We start from the raw sequence: 27,802 nt of genomic DNA, 5'->3' as shown, positions 1-27,802 counted from the left end.
GGTATGAGTAACAAAGCTACTGACTGGGCAATGTTACCAATAAAATATAGGCAAGGGATCAGATTTATATTATGGACATTGCTGCAAAACATTTTTTTGTACATCATCCAAAAATCTTCTAATTAAAGTTGGCTGAAATAAATATTTTCAATATTTAAATCATACCTAAAAACACTGCAGGATTCCACAAGAATGGTTACTTTCACAAAACTGCTTTGTTACAATTTCAGAAATTTTCTGCTCTGAATTTTGGGAAGAAAAGATGATTTAGCAAAATGTAAAACTTTTTTTCGCTTACTTTCTTTCTATTTATTTGATTTTCACTGGCGTGGTTTTTTTTTGAAACACTCTCTGGTTGACCTTTTCTTTCCTTCATGGGATGTGTCACGTCCGTTTGAATTACTTTTCCTTAACTGTTGAAAGTACTTTGGGACACCTCCCAACTTGAAAGTGAACGTAACTTGTATATCTGTGTATATGATGAAAGGTCAGTGAATAATGAAAGAAAAAGTAAAAACAAAAGAAAGCCAAGAGCAGAAAGTGGAAAGAATGGGTAAGATGGGTAACTAACAAACAAGCCTAGCCTTTGTCTCAATTCGTTTCCTGTTTCCCATCCAAATTCTAATCACACACAACAGAAACTGGATAGCAGCCAAATATACAATAAAAAAAGAAAATCACTGGGGCCAGACTTACAGAAGCAAACGCTGAGAGGAAGGACGGCTTTGTTTGGAACAGAGACTCAGACACGGTATGTGCACATAAATGGCTGAACTTCGTGGACTCTTGCAGTAGAACCTACATACATACTGATTGCTCAGTGTACTTCAAGATGAGGTTTCCTGAAAATAAGCAGAATTTGTCTTAATTTATGTTTCTTTTAATTTATATTTGTGTATAACATAAGTAGATAACATCTGAATGGGGAACAATGGCAGCACAGATATAATAAAATTATATTAGATTGCATTTGATATAGCACTTTTCACGTCTTCTGGACATCTCAAAGCGCTTCACAGAATATACTGTAAAGTGAATTGACTGTGTCATAGAAATTTTGCTGGATGTGAGAGTGCCTAGAAATTTTGAATGTGAAGAGCTTGCTAGCATTCATTTGAGCTTAAAGGAATAACAGGAGACAACCAGATGGGAAGCTGGAGGGTTCTCGAATTCATAAATTCAATGTTAATTACTTGATGCATACAACAACAACATCATCAACAACTTGCAGTTATATAGTGTCCTCCACGCAGGGTAGTGTCTAAGAGCGTTCATGAGGGAGGAGGAATAGAAGGATGTCAGAAAGTGATTCAGAGAGTGGAGCAAGATTCAATTTCACAGTGAAGTAGAACCAATCTACTGTAATTACAACAATAACAACAAAATTACATTTTTAGAGCGCCTTTCACTTCAGGAGGATGTCCCAAGGCGCTGGACAGTCAAGGGTCAGGTTGGTAGGGAGTCAGCAGGTCAGAGAGGTAGGAGGGGGCAAGGCCATGGATGGCCTCGAAAGTGAAGATGAGGATCTTGAATTCGATCCTCTGATGGATGGGGAGCTAGAGCCCGGTGCGCGAGAGAACATGAGCTGCAGAGTTTTGGATGATCTGCAGCTTGTGAAGGGAAGAGTTGGGAAGGCCAATAAGGAGGGGTTTCCATAATCAAGCCTTGATGTGATAAATGCGTGGGTGAGCGTTTCGGCAGCCTGAAGAGTGAGGCAATGACGGAGTCTGGCAATTTTGCGGTGAAGGTTTCTCTCCAAAGTAGCATATAATCTTTTCAGAAATGCTTAAATTGAATTTGCTGTAATGTAAATACTGTACCATTAATATAAAGTAAAATAGCTTGTTAAAATCTATTCACAATAATGTTTGTTTGATTTTGCATTAATCAATGACAGTTGGAAAGATATCTAACGGATAACAGAACACTTTTTTACACAATTAGACAAACAGGACTTAAATTGATTCCATTTCACATCTGTGTTCCATTCAAACGCTAAAGATTTCCTGATGGAACATGGGAGATGTTTAATACCAGATGTGTTCATTTTGTTATGTAAACCAGGAAGTTTAAACAGTTAACAACAACAACAACTTGGATTTATATAGCGCCCTCCAAGTCGGACAGCGTCTCAGAACACTTTACAGTTTAGGATCCCGGGGCCGAGCCAGGGGGAGGGGGAGGAAGGTGACCAAAGGCGCGGTTGAAAAGAAAGGTCTTCAGCAGAGCCCTACAAATGGGAAGGGAGGGCACGAGATGAAGAGAGTGAGAAAGGCAGTTCCAGAGCCTCGGGGCATAGTGGCTGAAGGCACGCTGCCAAGAGTGGAGCGGAGGACTCGGGGGATGAGGAGGAGGCCAGTGGAGGCGAGCGAGGGTGGGAGTGATGTGGTCGCATAGCCTGGTAAGTTCTGAATGACCTGCAGCTTGTGGAGGGAGGTGCCGGGAAGGCCGGCGAAGAGAGATTTCCCATAGTCCAGCCTTGAGGTGATAAAGGCGTGGACCAGAGTTTCAGCAGTGTGAGGGGTGAGGTAGTGCCGTAGTCTGGCGATGTTTCGGAGGTGATGGAAGGCGGTGCCAGTTGTGGCGCTGATATGAGGAAGAAAGGACAGCTCAGGGTCGAACAGAACGCCGAGGTTCCTGACTGGCTTTGAGAGGTGGAGAGTGCAGCCTTGGATGCTGATGCTGTCAGCGCCTGAGGTGCGGAAGCGCTGAAGCGAGCCAATCAGGAGGGCCTCAGTTTTGCGCACATTGAGCTAAAGAAAGTTGTCTCTCGTCCAGGACTCAATGTCAGATAGGCAGGCTGTCAGGACATCGGTGCAGATGTACTGCTGGCAGTTTGTGAGGTAGGACTCGAACCAGGCGAGTGCAGTCCCACTGAAGTGGATGACGGAGGAAAGGCAGTGGAGGAGGATGGCGTGATCGACTGTGTCAGAGAGGCTGTTGGCCCGACTGACGATAGTGGGGCAGGTCGGGCGGGACATGTAGAGCAGGCTGGAGCCTGCTAAGCTGAGGGAGTGAACACGTTGATATGGGGTTAGTAGGTCACAGAGATAAGGAGGGGCAAGGCCGTGGAGGGTCTTGAAGGTGAGGACGAGGATTTTGAACTCTATCCTCTGACGGATGGGGATCCAATGGAGTCGGGCGAGAATGGGGGTGATAAGGTCATGGAGCCTGATGCGGGAGAGGACACGAGCTGCAGAATTCTGGATGATCTGCAGCTTGTGGAGGGAAGAGTTGGGAAGGCCGATAAGCAGGGCATTGGATCGAATCAATCAGAGACCCCCATTTTGCCCTCTCTAACAAAAGCGCAGTGAAACTAATTGCAGATAAGACAAGCTAGTTCAATATGAAACTATGACATTCTGTATGCTCTAGTGGGTATTTGGATGGACTTTAGCCCACCAGACTATCTAAGCAGCTTTGTTAACTAGAGTGTCAGCCTGGGTTTGTTGATAACACTCTCCCTTCTGAGTCAGAAAGTTGTGTTTTCAAGGCACACATCAGGACATTGAATTCAAATATTCTAAAGTGAACTGCAAAGCAGTACTGCTATACTGTTGGAGGTGCCGTGCTTCAGGTGAAACATTAAACCAAGGTCTGAGACATCTTCCCTTTTTGAATAGTGGCATAGAATCTTTAACATCCATTCAGGTGGATATTAAAGGTCCCATGCCACTTATTCAAAAAGATAAGGTATCCTGGCCAATAGTCCCCCAATTAAAATTGGTCATTCATTTCATGGCTATTTTGCGGGACATTGCTGTGTGCAAATTGGCTTCTATGTTCACCTACTGATGCACTACTAATGGAGTCCTGTAGCATAGTAGTTAGTGCGCTTGCCTAGCAAGTGAGAGGACCCAGGTTTGATTCCCGGGCAGGTCGAAGCCTTAGGCAAGTTTCCTTACTCCACACATCTCTGTTTACCTAGCTGTAAGTAGGAACCCGGTTGTTCGTTCATTGGCAGATCACTTTCCGGGAAAAATCGTCCCTTAAAAAAAAATTGGTCAATCAATCCACAACGGTTTGTGGGACACTGCTGTGTGCAATTGGTTTTACCGTAAGCAGTCAATGAAGCATTGTTCTGAACTTTACAGACTTTAGATGAAAGTCCCTTTTAGTTGTTTTGCAACAATGCTTTGGCAGACACAGAAAGATGGATTCAGATCCAGAAAATACAGGAATCCGGGTTAGCACTAATTTGGGTCACTGCTGTTTGTTTGGTTCAGCTGGCTTGTTCTCCTTTGATGGTGACTCCAGTTTGTTTCTTTATCTCGTATAAGAGGAAGGATTATACTCCCACTTCAATTGATTACTCATAATCTCACATCTCCCCAAGATTGTTTACTGATTGTGTGCACTGATATTCGCCCTTTGTAGCAGGAACAATGCTGGAAAAACGAAAGTTATACAAAGTTAATTAGGGGAGAGCCAAGAGCAAGCAGCGTTTATAGGACAGTGTGAGTCAGGCTGGTGCTGGTTTGTACTCTCTCTGCAGAGCAGCGAGTGCTTAAATTCAGTCTGTGATTTTACACCGACAGAAACCAAGTGGGAAATGTTCTGTCCAGGCATGACTGGGGTTAGCAACTACTCCTGCTGCAGCTCAGGCTCGGCGCCAGCTGCTTTGGACATGTTAAAGAGTAAGTACAAATGATTTTGGGAGGTTTTAAGGCGTGATGCTGCTGTTTTTGAAAATCAATGTCTTTAAATTTAAGATCAGGCAAAAATGTTTAAAATTCATGCTTGATATGACATGATATGTATGTTATGATAGGATATAATAATAATAATAATAATCCTTGCATTTGATATAGCGCTTTTCACGTCGGGAGGACGTCCCAAAGCGCTTCACAGAACACACTGTAAAGTGAATTGACTGTATATTTGTGGGCGAACGCGGCAGCCAATTGCGCACAGCAATGTCCCACAAACAGTTGTAGATTGAAAATGACCAATTTATTATTGCTTTTGGTTTTGGAGGGATTATTATTAGGCTCTGTGTGGAGTAAGGAAACTTGCCCAAGGTTTCGCCCTGTCTGGAATTGAACTCAGGTCTCTCACTTGCAAAGCGAGTGCTCTAACCACTGAGCTACAGGACTCCATATGATATAGAAGCTGGTCCTCGTTGAAGTTCCAATTCCCGTAGAATTACATAGAATCAATCATGCACTGAAAAGACCTACTGGACTGTGTGGAACATATCCAATTCTTATTTAGTTATAAAATGACTGTTTTATTGTGAAGGGGAAATGGAGAGATTTAGTATTACTGTATATCATTATGTTTGCTACCGACAATAAAAGTAACTAGGCTGAAAAAGATTATGTAACTTTATTTTAGATTATTTGCGTTTGGTGCTGTACAATCAATCACTCTGTCAATCACTCTTGTCAGTCAATCTTTCAGTCAATTTGTCAATCAGTCAATGTGGTGTCCTGTCCCGTCATCTCACAAGCAAGCGGAAGGATCCAGGTTCAATTTCCAGACAGGGAGAAACCTGAGGCAAGTTCCAACCTCCACACACACACATCTGTTTACCTAGCATTAAGTAGGAACACAGTTGTTAGTTGATTGGTGGATCACTTTCCAGGGATAATAATCTCTTCAAAAAATAAATAATAATGTTAATAATAATAATTTGGTCACCCAATCCACGAGTGTTTGTGGGACACTGCTGCGCGGGATTTGCTGGACACTGCTGCGCGGGATTTGCCGCTGTGTTTTGCCCAGAAAATATACAGTCGCTATACTTTACAATTTATTCTGCAAAGTTCTTTGAGACATCTCAAAGACATGATAAGCCACTATATCAGATGCAAGGATTATTATGTTATTATTATTACCTTTGCATGTCTCAAGGCTCTTCACAGGTTATTGCTGTCAATGTGTATCAACTGCATACTTGCAGGCAAAAGTAGCAGCCAAGGTCTAACAAACAGCCATGAAATAAATGATAGGATTTTATCTGAAGGAATTTGGGCCAGGATGTTACCCGTTCTTTCCGGGTGGGATTTGCCCCAAAAGGGCTTCATGCAAAGCTCGATTCTGGGGCCCCTATCAGTGTTACCAATGGGTCCCTGGGCAACTCAATTTAGTGGGCAGTTGGCCAGCCCCAGTGCCATGGCTCTTGGCTTGAAGAAGGCTGTTGTAGGCCCAGAGCTGTTGCAGATTGGTTGCACTGAGCTGTCAATTATGCTGATGGGCATTTCCTTCCTGCGGGGAGGTAAGTGGGGGCCTCTTGGAGCTGAACTGGCTTCAACATGAGATGTTTGTTTATGGAATGTCAGAATTGAACCTACCCTTGACGGTGGTCTCAGTAGTCTGGTTCCTGAGCCAGGCGGGTCCGCAGTATTCCACGGCTCTGCTGATGATAGCCCAGCCAGGCTGGCTCATCGGCAGGACTTGGAAGTGCAGACTAGTCACTGGAGGCAGGGAGTCATTCCACTCAGCTCCCATAATCCTGCAAGCCTAACCCCTACAACAATAACAACAACAACTTGGATTTATATAGCGCCCTCCACACCGGACAGCGTCTCAGAGCGTTTTACAGAAATGGATCCTGGGACCGATGCAGGGAGAGGGGGAGGAAAGTGACCGAAGGCGCGGTCGAAAAGAAAGGTCTTCAGCAGAGACCTGAAAACGGGAAAGGAGGGAACGAGGCGAAGGGAGTGAGGAAGGGTGTTCTAGAGCCTCGGGGCATAGTGGCTGAAGGCACAGCCGCCGAGGGTGGAGCGGAGGACTCGGGGGACGAGGAGGAGGCCAGACCCGGAGGAATGAAGGCAACGGATAATGGGTATGGTGGTCCTAGCTGGACAAGTGATAGGAAAGCTTGCTAGACAGTCCTCTCAATGACAAGCTATGTGGTTTTAGCTGGTTTCACCCCATCGCACATTCTTGGGTCCCCAAGCTTTGGCTCTCACCAACCTGGATCTAATACTTTCTGGAATTAGGTAAGCAGGATGCTTCCCTCCAGCGAGATTGAGCATTCCATTCCAACAATCTATCCCTGAAATTTCCATGTGTAAATTCTCAGTTTGGTTTGGACGCTCTTAAGCAATGTAATGGGTTTCTACATGGTCAGACTTCCAGCTGACCAAATAAATAAATAAACATGGTGAAAAGTGAAATACAGCAGTCAAAGTAAACACTGGGAGTATAAAAAATATTGAACACAATGTAATTTCTTTCTTATGAATCAACTTACAATTGTACCATAACCATAAGGAAAATAATTTCTCAGCAGAAGTAAAACTGAGGCGTAAAAGAAAAACAAAACATAAAATCTAAAGGATCACATTTAAGACGTAGGGTTTTCGAGGTCATTCTGCATTCAATTTAGTGCATTCATCAATGTTGACTAAGTGCTATTCTCTTCAGCAACTTTTACAAATTTCTTCATGTGTGCTTATCAAGAACTTTAAACTTACAAACCAAGTAATAATAATAATAATAATAATCCTTGCATTTGATATAGCGCTTTTCAGGTCGGAAGGACGTCCCAAAGCACTTCACAGAAACACACTGTAAAATGAATTGACTATATTTGTGGGCGAACGCGGCAGCCAATTGTGCACAGCAATGTCTCACAAACAGTCGTAGATTGAAAATGACCAATTTATTATTGTTTTTGGTTTTTTGGAGGGATTATTATTAGGCGTGTGGAGTAAGGAAACTTGCCCAAGGTTTTGCCCTGCCTGGAAATGAACTCAGGTCTCTCAGTTGCAAAGCGAGTGCTCTAACCACTGAGCTACAGGACTCCACAAGGTAAACTCAACAAAATTCATGCCTAGGCAAGCTTACCATTGATCCACCTTGTGTAGAAGCTTAGATGAAATTAACGCAAACAATCTTTATTGAAGTTTGCATACAGCAATGTTAGATATCAAAAAGGTCACCCAGCATTCCGTTTAGGTAAAATCTGTTAAGCCAAGTTTATTCAAACAAAAATACCATTGAAGCTCGCTTATTTCAGCAGTCAATCGTCAACGCCGCTAGACTGAGTGCTGCGAGTCCGGAACAGGGTTCTTTCTTAGTTGCTTCAGTTATTCAGGCTTTCGATCTTCTCTTTTTCGTCTACTTATAGTCAGTCGCCTGCCTTGCCATTATATCCCGTATTTACATATCCAATCACTTCGTATTTTACCTAGCCTTATTCGGCGGTTTGTCGACCAACCGCCTCGTCCTTCCTAGGGCCCCTCTACCCACTTCTGATACAGTCATGTACTCGGGTTAATCAATCATTTGGCTTGGTCCCAGCCTGACTGAGTCTTCACGAGTTCTTCCCTTTGTCCTGTCTAAGATAGGAGCTTGATCAGTTTAGGGCTGTATCTGGTGCTTGTTATTTTATTATGTGGAATCATTAGTACATTCCTTTTAAGTGACTGGTTATTTCTTATCAGTATCCTGGGATGGTACCAAGGTCCTCTAGTTTAAGCAACTTGCTCATTAGTTGCTATTCTTGAGGGTTGCCTTCTGTCGCTTGGCAGGTCCTGTCAGAATCTAGCGACTTATTGCTCAGTCGAGATCCTGTGTCGACCGACCGGTACCTTGGACCATTACCTCTGTGGGCTTGTTGTCATTTACTGATAAGAGTCTTGTTATTCTTTCAAAAACAGAGAAAAACAGATGTGTTCCATCCCATGACTGTCAGTACTTTCTCCATTCTCCATTTGTTTAATGTTCATTATTATTAGACTACAACTTCTATAATCTAACAGCAACATCATCTCATTGGTAACAGTTGCACATCATTGCATCTTGTAATGATACACATGCATTTACTTCATATTGTTAGAGAAAAAGATAACTCAATATCACAAAATAAATAGAATTACATGATATATGATTTGTTCATCATACTGTACCATAGACTACAAACAAACTATAGTATCAGGATATTCAATAAGATGGTTTCTTCCCCTCTACACAACACACACGCATCCACACCACTGTACTTTCACGCTACAACCATCGAAAATACCTTTTTGGTTGACTCTTGAGGCCTTATTTTTAGTATTTTTGCTCTGTCTTCCTTCATATTAAATAATAATCTTTGCATTTGACATACCTCCTTTCACAAACCACTTCGCAGGATATGCTCTAGAAGATATACTCAGTTGGAGTTAGATTAGAAGATCAGCCATGATTGAATGGCGGGGCAGGCTCGAAGGGCCGAATGGCCTACTCCTGCTCCTACATGTTATGTTACTCTGAAGTGTAGCACTGTGTATTCTGTAGGCCTATCTTTAACATTCACCTAAACAGGCAGACAGGATCTCAGATTAACATCTCATTTGAAGAACAGCATGTCCAAAAATGTAACACATGCCCAGCATTGCATTGGAGTGTCAGCCAAGGCTATGCATTAAAATCAAATATGGGGTTTTAAAAACCTAACTCAGAGGCCAGAATTACTATTTCAGCTCGGCTGACTCAGGGGTCATGTGTTATGATTGTTCATGCGTTATGTTTACATCTGAGTTAATTGGTGAATCATTCCTGGAGGTCTTCTGTAATTGTTGATAGGATCCTCAATTATATTCAATTTGTTATGGGAATCAACACAAGCACACAACTAAAGTCAAGTGTAGCTTAATCATGTTCAGGTTGTAGTTTATTCTGGTCAGGCCATATACCTGGGTTTCTTAATACAGTTAGTTCTGTTTGCCATGACATAATTGGGCTGCTCAAACCCAAGGGGCAGCGCAGAGGAAGGCAACAAGGATGATCCCCAGTGTTAAAAAAAAACTACGAACATCAGATGAGTAAGAGCTCTTCTGTCGTGAAAAGAGACATCTCAAAGGGGATGTTATAGAGGTATGATACATTTAAATGAGATTGAGAACGTAAGCCCAGAACAGTACTTTCAGATGCACCAAGAGGGCAGGGCAAAATAGTAGAGGTGTAGGGCAGCAAAGGGCAATTTCAGGACAGGTACCAGGAAGCATTTATTTATCCAGTGAGTAATTAATGACTGGAATGGATTAGCAGGATGGTTAGTTGATATCAGGATACTGGACTTGTTTAAGAAGCAGCTTGATGTTGCTATTGGAGGATAGAGGATGGTATACTGAAAGTATGAGATACAAATGAACTAATCTGCTGAACTGCTCTTGTGAATGTTAAAATTCCTGTCAACCCATGGGGACTTCACTCCAGACACAGATCATGTTAAGAGTAAAATGTACAGCCAATACACAGACTAAACTCAGCATAAGATACAATAAACATCAAAGGCCAAACCAACAGAAAGATAAAAACTATTTTCTTTCCATCTCAAACAAAAAAATACATGTAGTTGTATTTTTGGAGATAACTTGATTTCAGATTACAATTATGACAACTTTTATATGCAACAACAACAAGATTACATTTATATAGCACCTTTCACGTCGGGAGGACGTCCCAAGGCGCTGGACAGAGCACAGCATTTCAGACCCGAGCTGGGGTCAGGGAGGAAGAAGGGAGGGGAGGGGAGGGGAAGGGGGGTGGCCGATGGCATGGTCGAAGAGGAGGGTCTTGAGGCAGGACTTGAAGGAGGCTAAGGAGGGGGTGAGGCAGAGTGACTGGTGGATGGAATTCCAGAGGTTGGGGGCAGAGTGGCTGAAGGCTCTCCCGCCAATGGTGGGGTGGGTGGGTTGGGGGACGTGGAGCAGGCCGGAGCCGGCTGAGCGGAGGGAGTTAGGGTTAGTGTAGGGGGTTAGGAGGACACAGAGTAGGGTGGGGCGAGGCCATGGAGGGCTTTGTGAGTGAGGACCAGGATCTTGAACTGGATCTTCTGAAGGATAGGGGTCATGGAGATGGGGTCACGGAGTTTGGTGCGGGAGAGGACACAGGCTGCAGAGTTCTGGATTATCTACAGCCTGTGGAGGGAGGAGTTGGAAGGCCGACAAGCAGGGCATTTGCATAATTGAGCCTGGAGGTGATGAAGGCATGAACAAGAGTTTCAGCGGCCTGAATATAGCACCTTTCATGTAAAATAAATGACTCAGAACACTTTATACAACAACAACTTGTATTTATATAGCACCTTTCACATGGATAGAGTCTTGGAGCGCTTACAGATTTAGAAATGAAGTGAATGTTATTATGGAAGCAAATGCAGGAGCTAATTTCCAGCCAGCAATATCTTTCAATCAATAATGAAATGAGTAGGCATTTGTGTTTCTTGTAATTACATTTGATATAGCACTTTATCATGTCAAAATGTCTCAAAGCACTCCACAGAGATTTCTGTAAAGTATAATGACTTTATACTTTGTAGGCGAACCCAGTGCACCCAGCAGTGCCAATTAATGACCATTTTTTATTTGACAGATTATTGTTCAGGACACCAAAAGGAACACGCTTCTCTTTTCCAATAGGGGCATGGGATGTTTAACATCCATCTGAACAGATAAATGGGATGTCAGTTTAAAATCTCATTCAAAGGACTTCCGATTATGTAATGCTCCATCATCACTACAATAGAGTGTCAGCAATTAATTTGAAATTCTTGTGAATTTATTTGAGGATATAACATAAGACAAGAAATCTGTTTGAAAATCTCTGCGTTTCTTTGAAATAGCGAATAGAAAATATGAATTTGGAAATTGTGCGTTAAAGTGACACTTGTGATAACGCAATTAATCTATCAGACAAATAATAAAGCAAAGTTCAACAATGTATGTCTCTCTAAACCAGTGCAATTGACAAGCAATATGAGAAGAGGGTAAATCCATGCAAACAGCATATATACAAGGTGACATTTAGCGTGCCCTGCGGATTCGGGCAATGCCCTCTGCTGCTGACAGGTGGGCATCCTACACTACATTAGCCACCTTCCAGGTCACCAGGCTGGTGCTGATGCTATGGTAGAAGGAACCACTGCCATCAGTTCTTGTGTGCTGCACATGCACAATCTGCGCAGGAAGTGCCGTTGACATTTCTTTGCAAAGGAATGACCACAATGGCACTTCCTATGTAAAAGCGTGCATGTGTAAAACTTGCAGGAGGTGACCTGCTGACCTGGAAGGCAATCTTTTTTTTCACTCTTCTTTCTACAGTCGGGGGGGGGGGTGGGGGGGTCTGCAACTCAAACCACTGTGTTATAAAGGGGTTGTACAACAACAACTTGCCCTTATATCGCGTCCTTCACAAAGGATAAAGTTTCAGAATACTTCCCGTGTATGGTGCTGGGTACTGGGAAGAGAAAAATGATTATAGGTGCGATAAAGTTTTTGGTAGGATTGAAAGACAGATAAAGAGGGGAATGAAAGACCACCCACCGACGATTGGGGCAGGGAACACCCAGCAGGGCTGCATTTGCCAAGCAGAGGGTTTGTGACGTTTGGTGCAGGTAAAGATGCAGAGGGCACAGTTTCGAATGAGCTGGAGCTTGTGGGTGGTTGAACTAAGGAGTGAATTTGAAAAATCAAGATAAAATGGCATGAATGAGGGTTTCAGCAGCATTTTGTGTGAGATAAGCACAGAGGCGGGCAATGTGACAAAGGTAAAGGTCAGATATTGAATCTGAAGAAGGAGGAAGAGCAGAGAATCGTAATGAATGGGCAGAGATGAAAGGTTCTTTGGGCAATTCACAGTAAATAAAGAAAATATACATTTTCTCATGTGTTAGCACTTAAAGATAAGGTGTTAATCAATGCATTTGTTTTGCTAACCATTTTGAATTTCTGTGTGTAGAATAAGGTGTGGTTTAATTGCTTATTTGCACTGCTGAGCTTGGTAATTACTTATAAACCACAACCCGATGATTTGAGGAACCAATAGAAAGCAATATATCAAAAAGAAAGGGGATGAAAGTTTCTCAGAATTGCTTATGTGCACTTTTCAGAAGATGTACTGCTTGTAACTTTATTTTTGGTCAGCTGGGTGTCTGATACATGTGGAAACCTAGCACCATGCTTAAGAGTATCCAAAACAAACCAGTGGGAGTTTCACAATATTTCTGTTTGCTTAGAATGGAGTATCACTCTCACTGGAGGAGCACCTAATCCTGGAAAATATTAAGCACACTTTGACAAGAGCCAAGACTTGGGGACATCCTGGTAGGCATCCTGCATAACTTGGTGTTCACCTACGAACTGCAATCAGTTACTCTTTGCAGTAAATCCTGTGAAGCGTTTTGAGATGTCCTCCTGATATGAAAGGCACTATATTCAATTCAAGATTTATTATTATATATTTATTATTTCATTCTTGGCAGATTATGAAAAATAATTTAAACCCAATTTCTGGATTATTGTCTCAATAATGCCAAGGCAACACTGCCAAGGCAACACATAGAGAAATAAACCTCTTTGGGGTGAAATCAATGATGTTTCATAATGTGTTCAATGTGCTACTTTTCAAAACAAATGTCTTGTTATAAATGTTGATAATTTCATCCCAATACATTTATTCTTTTTCTGTGATTAACATTTTTTTAGAAAAAATCACAAAACGCTTTATTAATTTAAAAATAAGGTATGGTAAACAATAGTAATACCAAACCAGTAAAATAAATAACAAATCCAAGGTGCAAACAAAACTAGAAGTGAATAGCAGCAATATTGAACAAAAATACAACGTTTTAACGTTATCAATAATATTATTAGTTAGTAGAAATAGCCTGATAGACTGGTTATGGTCAAATCATCATTACAAAGCCAGGAAGATATCAAGGCCCTTATTCTCAGCAATAGGGTCCTGTGGTGGCTATACTTTCAGGGGATAAACCTAGACCAGTAATGTAAACCTGGTCTCCTCCTGTTGTATGCCTGCATGTAACCCAGATAAACTATGTGGTCCACTCCCCTTCATAGTTCTGAGAATCCACTAGGCATATTGTATCTTTATAAAACTCCAGGCAGTAATGTTTCTATTTCATAAGTATTTCATACATAACTTGTGGGATCCTGATAAATGATTGCCCAAAATGAAACTTTAACTGCTAGAGAAGAGTTTAAAGGTTAATTCCTCATGCATATTCATTAGTTAAGTAGACATTCACCCAGAAGGAAGAGGGTGGGGAGTGTTCTGGTAATAAGAGCATAAGAATGCTAGATGAAAAAAAGACCAATGTCCATCTAGTTCGCCTTCCACCTACCTGGCAGTTGCATGCACATATGTCCTGAACTACCTATGTACTGTATCCCATAATGTTATTCCTAAAAGAAAACTGTCTAATCTGTGTTTGAAGGAATCAACACTTCCTGGTTCAACCTGTTCCACAGATTCACTATTCGCTCACTGAAATAGTGTTTGTTTGCATAGATTTGTTCTGAATTTACCCTCTTCAATCGCAGGCCATATCCTCTGGTTTTACTATTCTGGAGAAGTTGAAACAGCCTGTCATGATCAATATTGTCTAGCCCTTTTGGAATCTTAAAGCCTCTCAATCTTTTCTTTTCCAGCATGAACATGACTAATTTACATAGTCGCTCCTCATAGTCCAATCCCTCCATTCCCTCAATCATTCTGGTTGCCCTCCTCTGTATCCTCATGATTTCTCTCATATTCTTTTTGTACTGTGGCAACTAGATCTATACACAGTACTCTAATTATATTTAATAGAAAATAAATATTAATAATTATTCTTGCATAATAATGATTCTTATCACATTGTTGAAATGTCTCAAAGTGCTTCGCAGTAGTTAATGTAAAGTGTAGGCACTGCATTTTTGTAGATGAAGGCAGTAGCCAATTTGCCCACAGGACATCAGGAGAAACTCACTCTTTTTTCAATTGTGCCATGAGATCTTTAGCATGTACCTGAAAAGACAGATAGGATCTCAGTTTAACATTTCATCAGCAGGATGGCGATGCATAAGACGTAGGAGCAGGAGTAGGCCATTCGGCCCCTCGAGCCTGCCCCGCCATTTAATAAGATCATGGCTGATCTTCTAACCTAATTTCATTTACCCGCCCTATCCCCATATCCCTTAATCCCTCTATCCTTTAGAAATCTAAAGGATAGTCCTGTGGAGTCCTGTAGCTCAGTGGTTGAGCACTCGCTTTGCAAGCTAGAGACCTGAGTTCAATTCCAGGCAGAGGGCGAAACCTTGGGCAAGTTTCCTTACTCCACACAGAGCCTAATAATAATCCCTCCAAAACCAAAAACAATAATAAATTGGTCATTTTCAATCCATGACTGTTTGTGGGACATTGCTGTGCGCAATTGGCTGCCGCGTTCGCCCGCAAATACAACAACAACAACGACAAGATTCCATTTATAGAGCACCTTTCACGTCAGGAGGACGTCCCAAGGCGCTGAGTCAATATACAGTCAATTCACTTTACAGTGTGTTCTGTGAAGCACTTTGGGACGTCCTCCTGACGTGAAAAGTGCTATATCAAATGCAAGGATTATTATTACTATTATCTATCAACCTCAATCTTGAATATGTTCAAGGACTGAGCATCCACAGCCGTCTGGGGTAGAGAATTCCACAAATACACTACCCTCTGAGTGAAGAAATGTTTCCTCAACTCAGTTCGAAAAGGCTGACCCTTAATCTTGAGACTATGACCCCTAGTTTTAGATTCTCTAACCAGGGGAAACAGTCTCACAGCATCTAACCTGTCAAAATCCTTAAGAATCTTATAAGTTTCTATCAGGTCACCTCTAATTCTTTTATATTCTAGAGAATATAGGCTTAGTCTACTCAACCGCTCCTTGTAGGTCAACTCCACAAGTCACATCCTGGCACAAGTCACATTTCTTCCTGTTAGCCACTCTCCAATCCATGCTAATATATTACCTTTAATTCCATGGGCTTTAATCTTATGCAATAGCCTTTTATGTGGCATCATGTCGAATGCCTTCTGGAAATCCAAATACACCACATCTACTGGTTCCTCCTTATCTAACCTGCTAGTTACATCCTCAAAAAACTCTATAAGATTTATTAAACATGATTTCCCTTTCGTAAACCCATGTTGACTCTGCCTAATCATGTTATGATTTTCTAAGTACCCCACGATGACGTCCCTAATTAAGGACTCTAGAATTTTCCCTACTACCGATGTCAGACTAGCTGGTCTATAGTTCCCCATTTTTTATCTCCCACTCTTCTTAAATAGCAGCATTATGTTTGCGACCTTCCAATCAATGGGAACCATTCCAGAATCCAGGGAATTTTGGAAGATCAAAAACAAAGCATCCACTATCTCTGCAGCCACCTCTTTTAAAACCCTAGGATGCAGGCCATCAGGTCTAGGGGATTTATTGGTTTTTAATCCTGTCAATTTCACTGGTACTATTGCTTTACCAATGTTCATTTCTTCAAGTTCCTCATTAACATTAGCCTTCAGGTTCCCCTCTATTTTCAGCAAGTTTTCAGTGTCCTCTAACGTGAAGACAAAAGCAAAATATTTGTTTAATGACTTTGCCATTTCTTTATTCCCCATTATAATTTTTCCTGGCTCTGCTTGCAATGGACCCACATTCGCTTTTGATAGTCTCTTCCTCTTTATATATTTGTAAAGACTCTTACAATTTGTCTTTATGTTCCTAGCTAGTTTACCCTCATATTCCATTTTCTCCCTCTTAATCAGTTTCTTGGATTTCCTTTGCTGCTCTCTACAGTTCACCCCAAGCATTGAAATGTCAACCCTGTCCAAGGTGGCCTCAATTGGTGGCCCGTGGGCCAAATCCGGCCTGGTGGATGTTTTATTCCGGCCTGAAAAGCATTTCCAACCATTTCATTTTCTGATAAGCAAATATAGGTGACACACAGGCCCAGAACCAATCAAGGCCCAGAACCAACCAATTGTGGAGTCCTGTAGCTCAGTGGTTAGAGCACTCGCTTTGCAAGCGAGAGACCTGAGTTCAATTCCAGGCAGGTCAGGGCGAAACCTTGGGCAAGTTTCCTTACTCCACACGCCTAATAATAATCCCTCCAAAACAAAAAACAATAATAAATTGATCATTTTCAATCTACGACTGTTTGTGGGACATTGCTGTGCGTAATTGGCTGCCGCGTTCACCCACAAATATACAGTCAATTCACTTTACAGTGTGTTCTGTGAAGCGCTTTGGGACGTCCTCCCGACGTGAAAGGCGCTATATCAAATGCAAGGATTAAGGGGTGGTCACCGGTGGCTCAGGCTCTGCTGGACAATGGGTCGGGTCAATCAGGAGATGATCACTGGGGGCTCAGGTTTCGCCCGGCAACCAAACTGGTCTGGGTGGGGGGCTCAGGCTTATCACTATGCTTGGAAAAAATATGGAATTTTCTTGTATATCTTGGCAGGTTTATGAGGTTGGTAACTTTGAACTTGCATTGACAGTGTTCATAATTAGGGATGTTAAATTATGTGCATTTTAATTCACTCACTTTATTATTTATTTTAATTATTTTAATGCACTTTCATTTATTTATTATTTATTTCACTTTCACAGTTTGCGCTGGATTTGCTGATTATTCTTGCATATATGTACTTTGTTGATACAAGTGTATTATTATTTTAAAATTTGTATGACATTTTATATTACCTATTTAAAGTTTGCATTGTAATTAAAATATAGTAAAATTATGTAATACAGTTACACAACTTAAAACATAGTATTTCTATATGATTCTCTACGGGTTATGTTTCTGGAAGGGAAACACAAAAATGTTGTTTATGTGACCCTCAGCAACAAAAAGATTGGACCTCGTTGACTTAGATGATAAGTCTCAGAGTCCTAATGTGGGTCTTAAAGCCACACCCTTCTGACTCAGAGGCAAGAGTGCTTCCAACTGAGCTAAGCTGATAACAGGTTCTGTTAACAGATGCTAATTGTTCCATTAGGTTATTGCTGGAAACTATAGATGAGTTGGATATGTGATGTCAAAAAGTGAGCTAACCACTATGCAAAGCATCATCACCCTAGAAGTGTTCAACATTGGATTTAGAAGTAACAGAATTCTTCGAGGAGCTAACTTATTAGTGCATTATATGTTGTTTGGTCACCATACCTTCAAATCAGATATGTGAAAAAAAGTCTTCCAACCAATAACGTATTAATTAACTGATTTAAAACGTTTCTTTTTGGAAACTTTGCAGTCTTCCTGAACTTTGCTGTAGGCTACTAGATGGCAGCACACCCCTCCCAATAAGTGATTTCTTCCTATTCAGATCCCAGGGCAAACACTTAAAATGTTATCTCTCCTTGGCTAAAAAAAATAAACATTTTATCAATCAAGCTTTAGGCCTGCAGACAATGGCAAAATTTTAAATTGTGGCCAGGAAGAAGGTGGATATCAATTCTACTCACTGGGTTCACCCTGGAAAATAGCAGACACTGGCATCTGAAAAGGAAGAGGCAGGGCTGCCATCTAGTGGGCATTAGTATCTCTCACAGAGATAAACAACATTGCCATCTTTACTCCAATATTAGGAGATGTAGGCTGAGATAAATAAACACTCTACAGGTCACATGAATGATTTTTGTGCTTCTTTGGGGATAATGTTTCTGGTATCTAAAGAGAGAAGCAGTACAGCAGGGTTGAATAACTTGAATAATAATGATAATAATATTCCTTGCATTTGATATAGCGCCTTAACACAACAAAATCTTTCAAAGTAAGTGTTTCACAGAAGTATGGTAACTGTGTATTTGTAAACGAATGTGGCAGCCAGTTCGCACGCAGCAATGCCCCACAAACAGCCATGAAGTGAATAACCAAATTTTTAATCTGGAGGAATGTTGACAAGACGCTAGGGTGAAAAAATCCCTTCTCCTTTCGCATAGCGCCATGGGATCTTTACTGTCCATCTGATCAGGCAGATGGGGCCTTGGATTAATGTTTGATCTGAAGGATGGCACCTCTGATAATGCAGTCTTCCTCAGCCCTAGTGTCAGCCTAGAGTCGAGCTCAAAGTTTCAAAATGGGGCGTAGATAATGCAATTGGACAAATATTCTGAAGTTTTCCATTGCTGTAACATTTCATAATTTACTGCCATGGATAGAGTTGTAGGGTAAATTTTGTACGATCTGTACATAGTGGATTTGATGCATCAATCAATAATTTTTATTCCCTGCTTTCTTATCTCTTTATTTTAGTCAGGTAGCCAACTAAAATAAAAATGGTAGATGGTTAATAATGTTCACTGTGGCTACAGTGGATAATTTGTACTTTAATTGTTGGATTACTTCATGGTGTAATTATTAACAGTTACATCTGATAGAAGGTTGATAATTTTGTGCTGTCAAGTGTGGAAACAAGGTCTGTGTACCATGGTACAGTGACTGAGTCATTATCAGCATTGCCTCTGGGAATGTCACTTTCATTGTAGTGATTTCTGAGACATTCTGTCTCTTTCAGCAAAGATCTTCAAAACTGCTGTGCTTTCAGCATTCATAATTTATTGCTCTTTCATATGAAGAAAAAAGGCAAGCATAATCAACAGTCATTTTGTGCCATAAGTTGACTAATAATTACAAACCTGAATCCAATATGACTCATTTTTTATTTTCAACTATGAATATTAAAAATTAGATATGGAAGACGTGAAAAGCACTATATCAAATCCAAGGATTATTATTATTATAATTATATAACATAGATAAGGTTGGTTGTTGTGTATGTGAGGAAGAAGCACAGTCTTCATGAATACATATTTGACATACATTTTAATTCATTTTAGTTTTGTACAAGGATATAATGCAAATTGTATTAAAACATACCCTCTCATCACTTACACGTAAGCTTACAAGGATGAAGTGATAACATGCTCTTCTGGCTCTTATTCACCAACTCAGTCTTCCTTTTAAGTGTTCCCTGGAGAGCTTCTTGAGTACAATATAATTGTTTTGATAGAAATAACCGAAATTGGCCTTCCTTAGCACACTGCTTGTGATAAAGAGAAAAATATAAATTCTGAACGGTCCTTGCCTGGATTGTAAACAGACATAGTCACCCAAAGAGAATGTAGATGAACAGGGGGATTTGTTGACTGTCTTGAAGCTGAAATTCCTGTCAGACTGAGATGATTGTATTTGTTAAAATGAATTCTGTTTGTTTTAAGTTGTACAGCGCAGTACAGATCTGATTATTTATCTCCTGTCCTTCTTACACAAACTGCAGACCCTTCAACACTCTGCAGTTCATGTCTGCTCTTGCATCAGATTCTGGGAACCTATCACCCCGATCCTCATTGGCTCCACTAGTTCCCCATCCCCCAGTGGATCAAATCCAAGATCCGTGTCATATTCAAATCCCTTCAGTTCTTTCCCCACCGTATTACCCCCATCTGCATCATCCTACAATGACCCAGCCTATCCCACCACCCAGCTCAGCAGGCACTGGCCTGCTTTGTGTCCTCGCCCACCCCATCCTCCCATCAATGGGTGAATTTTCAGCCATTCTGTCCTTACTCGGAAACTGCATCTTAGAGTCTCTCCAACTTGGCCCCTCCCTCACAACTTTTTAAAGCCCACCTTAATATTGAAAGCACGTTTTCAACAATGCCTAGTCATCCCCTCCCGACACCCCACCCCCACTTGTATTTTTCCTGAAATATTTATGAAAGTTTACCTAGATTTTATCCAAATAAATGAAATGGAGGAACGTTGTGGAAATTGATGACTTATTTGAAACAATTCATCTTTCCTTTATAGGTCTGGATGTGCCCACTATTGTGCTGTATGCGGTTTTGACTCTGATGACTGTAATTGCAAACCTTGTGTTGTTTGATGAAGTTCTCTACTTGATGAGAAAAATGTCCTGCCAAAAGAAGAGGTCAGCAATTATTTGGGTCAGCGGGGCTGCACCTGTAAGTGTGTTTTATCCTGTTTTGTCAATATTTTCACTTATATTTTTCTTGTATTTCCATAATATTTTAAAATGGTCTGTTTCTCCATCTTGTTTGAATTCATCCTTAATTTTACCCCATATTTTTCAGAGTAATTTATCCCTGAAATAAAATGAATAAATTTGACTGTTGCAGAAAATGCTTTCAAAATGTCATGTTGTACTTTCTTTCTTTGAGTAATCCATCTTGTACATGATTGCAACACAATGATAGCAGTTGAGTCAAAAAGTGCACAATGAAATCTGAGTCAAATCTGTGTTTCTTCTCACTAATTCCCATGGTTTGACCTAAAACAAGTGCAAAAGGAAACTTTCACAAACCTCAGCTGATGTCTACTACTAAGCTAATTCTCTCTCTCTCTCTCTCAAAAGAAGAGATCCTGGAGGAATTTTAAAAAAAAATACATTGGGATTTTTTAAATAGATTTTTGTGGTATAGAAGAGAATGCTTATCATCACTTCTGAAAAAAGGGGTGGTCACCCTAGTTAGAGATTTGGAAACTCTGCTAGCTTTGTGTTATTTAAAAAGTATGAAGATGCCATTACTCTTATCTTGGCTAGACTCACTTAATTTATTTAATTTTACTGCTGCTTGTGGATTGTCAGTGCATACTGTTGTACTGGAGCCATTTGGAAATGTCCCGTTTTCATCCGATAGAGAACCCAGCAACAACAATAACAAATTACATTTGTATTGTGCCTTTCATGTCAGGAGGACGTCCCAAGGTGCTGAAGCTTCTACAACACAATAATAATAATCCTTGCATTTGATACAGCGCCTTATCACATTGTTGAGATGTCTCAAAGCGCTTCACAGGATACACTGTAAAGTGTAGTGACTCTGCGTTTTGTGGATGAAATGCGGCAGCCAATTGCGCACAGCAGTGTCCCACAAACAGTCGTAGATTGAGCGACCAAATTATTATATTTGAAGGAGAGGCAGACTTCAAAGAAGATTCTTCTTCAACTCTTGTATCAATTTCACGTTTCTTCTGCATAATTCCACAAATAACTTTCAGAAAATGGTGATGTGGTAAATTTGGTTTCCAGAATATTTAAAGTAATATTTTCTTTTTTCAGGTGATAGCTTCTACATCTTGTGTTGGAATGTGGGTTCCTCTGTCATCACTAGTCACAGAGTTGACAGCTGCTGTGTAAGCATTCTTTTTCTTTCCTTTTTTGACTTATGTGCGGTTCCATGTACTGGATGCAATGTATGTTCCAAAGGTTGCCAGATGTTGTGTCATGGATACAGTTGGACCAGATTATAAAATGATGGTTTGAGACTATAAAATCAGACTCCATTTTATAATGTTCTGTTATAAAGTCCCGTTGACGTCACTTCCTGTGTGCTGGTATGAGTCCTATGTGCAAGAAGTGCCTCTCACACCACTTCCTGTGCACGGTAAATGAATGTGCGGAAACGGCCAGTCAGCATCAGAAGATGGACGTGTGTGGGACCACAGCACAGCCCGTGCTATAACCAGATCTTCCTATTCGAGTACTTTTCCAATCATCATTTCTTTCAGTGTAACATTTAGGATTCAGTAACAATTGAACAGAATATAGATACCTAAATCTCTCTCTCTCTATATATATATATATATATATTAAATCAGTGTGCTATTATTTTTATAGATACTTTGCGATTGTCATCCATAAATTCCAGACGATGATAATAGAAGATGCTGGAGGTAATGAGGCATTTCTGAAGCTTTATGAAAACACTCCTGTCAAGATTAGCACAGGTCCTTGTTGTTGTTGCTGCCTTTGTTTGCCTTTTTTAAAGTTGTCAAGGTAAGATATTGTTTCCTTTAAAGTTGTCAGGGATTATTTTATCATTGAGGTTGAGGATTCACTGATGTTGGCGAAGGACTATTCTGCTCCATTTGACAACTTTTGTGTATAACCATTCTTCAAATGAAATCCAATTGTAAAGTGTAATGTAATTAAATTTTTAGTTCATGTAATATCTATGACATAGAACACACTGGAGTTGAATTTATCCCATATCAACAAATATACTATATTGAGTATATAGACTGCAATAAACCCAGTTAATCTTAAAAGTTGTAATATGATAAAATTATTCTTGTTGCTGCTTCACACACAGATTATAGTCCAAGAGCATTAACACTAGACTCAGTAGTATGGGAATTCACTGATTTAGAGCCTTACAACATTGTTTTTTTACTTCAAGAACCTATATTACAATCCAATTCTGACTTTTGGGATGAAGCTGTTATGTCTCTAACAACTGTAAGACTTTTAGCAGCATCAACTCAATTGTTAGTAGGTATAACTTTACAACATAAAACTGCCCATAGTTTAGAATGATATTGGCATTCTCAGAAGGGCTGGGGTGGAGGATGAACATGTTACACTGGTACAGCAGGAATGTTCCTGACTGCACCATATTGGGATTTCTCTTTCCACCAGGCAGTTATAGCACAGGCAGTTAGTGTTATAGCCTAACACTAACATTGCAGTGAATGGAAAAATATTTCCTTACCAAACACAAAAATCCCCCCCCAACCCTGGCTGAATTCAATACAATGTCCTTTTAAAGAAACTTATCAAAGGTAAAACATTCTGTAAAAATCTATACATCAGACATCTCTGCACTTTGTTTCCAGAAACTAACGTAAAAGTAGAGAAAAGTTGGATAACTGTGAAGATTTTAAAAGCTGCTACTTTAGTGGTTTATGAAAAAAGTGCTTTATTAATTTTAGTAATCTGCAAAATAATTCAAAATTATTCTGAAATGCAATTTCTGTACACTAACAAAGAAGCCGTACTTTTTTTTTCTGTACACTAAGAAAGCCGTACTTTTTTTTAAAAAAAGCATGTAGAACCAAAGTGAACACGTAAACTCTTTTGTGCATCCATAAATACAAAGTTATGGCTCTTCTCCCAAAGCGCCCATATGGGGAAGTTTCTGATTCTAGCCAGATATTCTGGGCGTGTGTTAACCCACATTCCAGCAGCAGGGTGTAGGATTCAGCAGCACGGCAGAAATTGAGGTTTTATATACTTTGTATTTGTAATGCTTTTGTTACTATCATCTTAAGATGTGGTATTATTCACATTTGGCGTATTTCTCTTCTTTTAGACGCCTGCTGTTCATGTTGAAACTGGGAACCTTTCAGCTGGCTTTTCTCCGACCAATACTTATGATCTTCACATTAGTCCTCCAAGCAAATAATAGTTTGGGCGATGAAGTATGTTTTCTTTTCCCTGCTTTGTTGTGTGTAGATGATTGTGATCACTATAGTCACTGAGGTTCAGTTAACAAATGTCAACAAAGATAAATATAGTAGGGCTCTCTTTTTAACAAATTACAGTAGATGGTCCATTTGGCCCAAAAAGTCTTGTGCAGTGTTTATATTCAACACGAGTCTCCACCCACCCTTTTCTCCCTCCCATATCCTTTTATTCCCTTATCCCTCTTCTTTTGCTGAATGAAATTAATACATGTTATTATCGTTTTATTATGTGGTTATCAACATACTGGTTTGTGAGAATTAAATTCTTCTTATTTTACAGAATACTACCATTGGCCCTGGATTTGTGATTAATATTTTCCTTGGTGTTTCTACAATCATTGCCTTATGGCCAATTGGGATTGTTTTTAACAAGGTCAAAGATGGCTTTAGGGATCAGAAGATAATCCCCAAATTTGCTCTGTATCAGGTAATAACGGGCTCAGTGCCTTTCAATCATTTGAAACTCTTGTTTTGCCTCATCACTTATCTTAAAATCAAGAATAAGTCTTAGCAGGATCTGAATAGCAGGATGTGAATATAGGTTGTGCATGGAGTTGATGTAATTCCCTCTTAGTGCTTCATTTTGTTCTCTAGTGCTTTCATCTTTGTTAAGAAGCATGTATAACTGTCACTGTTGTGATTTGGTATTACGCATTCATAGGTCAACCCACTCTTAAAGCTCTCTTATTCCATTAGACATTTTATAGATTGGGTGGAAAGCTCATTATTTGAGGCTGTAAACTATGACTGTCAAACTGTCTTTGTCTAACTCTCTTTTTATCAAATCAAATTACTAACTAGTCAATCTGTGGGGTCAGGTTATCAACTTTAATAAAAAAAAGTACTATTGTTATAGTCATATCAAACTGTGATTTTCTACATATGGTGAATTTAATGTTCTCTCTTGTTTTTCAAGTTTGCGCTGATTTTTAGTCAACTCCAGACTGCCATTATCAATATATTGGCATTATTCGAAGTCATTGCCTGTGTATCCCTACTTTCATCCAAAGCCAGAGGAACATGTATGTAAATTGTTAAAATGATAACATTGTGCTTTCACTTTGATTCCTTTGCTATACAGCTATAGCACATTCCTAAGGTTTACACTGTGGTTGCAATGAGTGTGAGAAATCTGCACCCCAGCCTATTCCTGGATACCTTGCGGAGAGAGAATTGCATAGAATTGTATGAACCACAGCAGCACAGAAACAGAACACTCAACTAAACTAGTTCATGCCAGTGTCAAAAGTCCAAATGAGTGTCCACCCTTCCCAATACTCTTTCCTATATTCCTGTATTCCCTTCTCCCTCTTGTATACGTGAATAGAGAAAGCATTTAGATTTCTTACTACACACTACAACAACAAAATTTAATTTTTATAGCATCTTTCATGTTGGGAGGACATCCCAAGGAACTGGACAATCAGTTTTCGGACCCGAGTTAAGGGTGGAGGGCAGTGGGGGAAGCAGAGTGACCAAAGGCACGGTCCAAGAGGGTCTTGAGATGGATCTTGAAGGTGGCAAGGGAGGAGGTGAGGTGAAGAGACTGCGGAATGGAGATCTAGAGGCCGGGGGTAGAGTGGCTGAAGGCCCACTCGCCAATGGTGGGGTGGGTGAGGCGCGGGACGTTAAGCAGGCCAGAGTCCACTGAGCGGAGAAAGGGGACAGGTTGGTAAGGGGTTAGGAGGTTGCAGAGGTAGGAAAGAGCAAGCCCATGGAGGGCTTTGAAAATGAGGACCAGGATCTTGAACTGTATCTTCTGTGCAAGTGGAGTCAGGCAAGGGGGGCAATAGGGTCACAGAGCCTGGTGCGGGAGAGGATCCAGGCTGCAGAGTTCTGGATGATCTGCAACCTATGGAGGGAGGAGTTGGGGAGGCCGACAAGGAAGGAATTTGCATAGTCAAGCCTGGATATTATGAATGCATGTATGAGGGTTTCGGCGGCCTGCGGTATGAGACAATAGCGTAGCCGGGCAATGTTGCAGAGGTGAGGGAAAGCAGAGCGGGTCATGGCATGGATGTGGGGTAGAAAGGATAGATAGTTGAGGGTCAAACAAGATGCCAAGGTTCCGGACTGGCTCGGTGAAGTGGAGTGTGCATCCTTGGATGGTGATGCCGTCAATGCCTGAGGTGCGGAGGCGTTGACGGGGGCCAATCAGGAGGGCCTCGGTCTTGAAGTTCAGCTGTAAAAAGTTAGCTCTCATCTAGAACTTGATGTCTGACAGACATTCTGTCAGGACAGCAGTGATCCTGGAGTCGAGGGTGGAGGCAGAGAGATAGAGTTGGGTGTCATCCGCGTACATGTCTGCGGATGATGTCACCAAGATGCAGCCAACAGATGTTGAAGAGGAGGGGACGAAGGACAGAGCCCTGAGAAATGCCGCAAGAGACGGTGCAGGGGCCAGAAGAGAAGCGGTTTGTGGAGATGAAGTGGAGGCGGTTTGAGAGGTACAATCTGAACCAGTCAAGGACAGAACCATGAAGGTTGAGGTGAGAGGAGAGGCGGTGTCGAAAGCAGCAGAGAGGTCAAGGAGGATGAGGAGGCAGAGGGAGCCCTGTTCATAGATAGACAAAATGTCATTCGTCACTTTTACCAAAGCTGGTTCTGTGTCGTGGGTGGCATGGAAACCTACTTGGAGGGGTTTGTAAAGGGAGTGGCGGGAGAGGAAGGAACGAAGCTGGGATGCAATGACTCATTCCAGGACCTTGGAGATGGGGCAGTAATTTGAGAGCAGGGATGGATCTATGGAGGTTTTTTTTAAGGATAGGAATGATGCCACCCATTTTTAAAAGGGTGGGAACAGTGCCAGTGTACAGGGAGAGGTTTATGATGTCTGTGAGTAGGGGGGCAAGGAAGTGGAGTAGGGAGTTAAGGAGAGCGGTTGGGATAGGGTTGAGGGAGCAGGTGGTTGGTTTCATGTGGGTTATGGTGGTGGTGAGGGGGAGTCAGGTTTGAAGGTGTGGAGGGAGGGATGGGTAGGGGTCGGGGTATGAAGGGTAGATGGGCAGGGGGTAATAGTCAGAAGGGCAGAGGCAGCTGAGCGGATCCCCTCGACTTTGGTATCGAGGACGTCCAGCATCTTCTCGCATTTGGCGTTGGAATATTTCTCAAAATTAATGTTCTTGGAGTAAAAGTTTTGTGAGAAATGTTGATATTATGCACTTGTAGAGTACCTGTTGGATTCAATTTGAACTGTTCATACATTCTCACAATATAACTAAGTGTTCTGCATAGCATGCACTGGAGAATTCTATTTCCTATGAAGAAAGTCATTCGACTAATAACAATATCCTACTGTTCTTTTTAGATATGGCGCAGCAACTTCTCATAATAGAGATGTTTGTGATTACTCTGCTGTCACGGATTTACTACAAAAGGACATATGATTTACCGGAAATAGTGGATACTCAGGCATCAGGAAAAACAGAAGATGTCCAAAGCTACGTTATTGGTTCCCTTGCAGAAAGCCCGCACCAAAAAGTGTGAAAGGGATCCACATCCAAGCTACTAATAATATTCAAATTCCTGTCTGATATCCACAAGCATTATTTTGCCACCCCAAGAATTCAAAAACTTTGGATCAGATTTTCATCAGTTTTAACAGTTAACTTCAAAACAGTTGTCCAGCTCAGTTCATTGACCCTGTTTTCATTTATCACTCTTTAAGTATTTGAATCACAAATCTCAAGCATCCCCAACCCAGGGGTTTCCTCCATCATCCATGAATATCAAGAAATCAATAAACTCTGCAAAAAGTT

At 41.0% G+C, this 27,802-nt stretch overlaps 1 protein-coding gene across 1 annotated transcript; it reads left to right on the top strand.

The window, feature by feature from the left end:
• The first annotated feature begins 715 nt into the window (after positions 1-715).
• On the top strand, positions 716-27,802 carry LOC103184836 (organic solute transporter subunit alpha). Its single transcript, XM_007903045.2, has 9 exons — positions 716-751; positions 4,539-4,637; positions 20,586-20,740; positions 21,859-21,932; positions 22,417-22,575; positions 23,891-23,999; positions 24,325-24,471; positions 24,961-25,066; positions 27,352-27,802. Exons 2-9 carry the CDS (start codon positions 4,553-4,555, stop codon positions 27,528-27,530), a joined length of 1,014 nt encoding a protein of 337 aa, XP_007901236.1. The 5' UTR covers positions 716-751; positions 4,539-4,552; the 3' UTR covers positions 27,531-27,802.

Source organism: Callorhinchus milii, unplaced genomic scaffold (genome assembly GCF_018977255.1).
Source record: "Callorhinchus milii isolate IMCB2004 unplaced genomic scaffold, IMCB_Cmil_1.0 Scaffold4, whole genome shotgun sequence".
In the NCBI taxonomy this organism is placed as follows: Eukaryota; Metazoa; Chordata; class Chondrichthyes; order Chimaeriformes; family Callorhinchidae; genus Callorhinchus; species Callorhinchus milii.
This window is presented reverse-complemented; position numbering and strand designations above follow the sequence as displayed.

Excerpts from the sequence above, each read along its gene's own strand:
- LOC103184836 (XM_007903045.2), top strand. The coding sequence starts at position 4,553 with ATGTTCTGTCCAGGCATGACTGGGGTTAGCAACTACTCCTGCTGCAGC. Across the intron at positions 22,576-23,890 it reads CCTTTTTTAAAGTTGTCAAG|ACGCCTGCTGTTCATGTTGA; the intron begins GTAAGATATTGT and ends CTCTTCTTTTAG. Across the intron at positions 24,472-24,960 it reads CCAAATTTGCTCTGTATCAG|TTTGCGCTGATTTTTAGTCA; the intron begins GTAATAACGGGC and ends TTGTTTTTCAAG.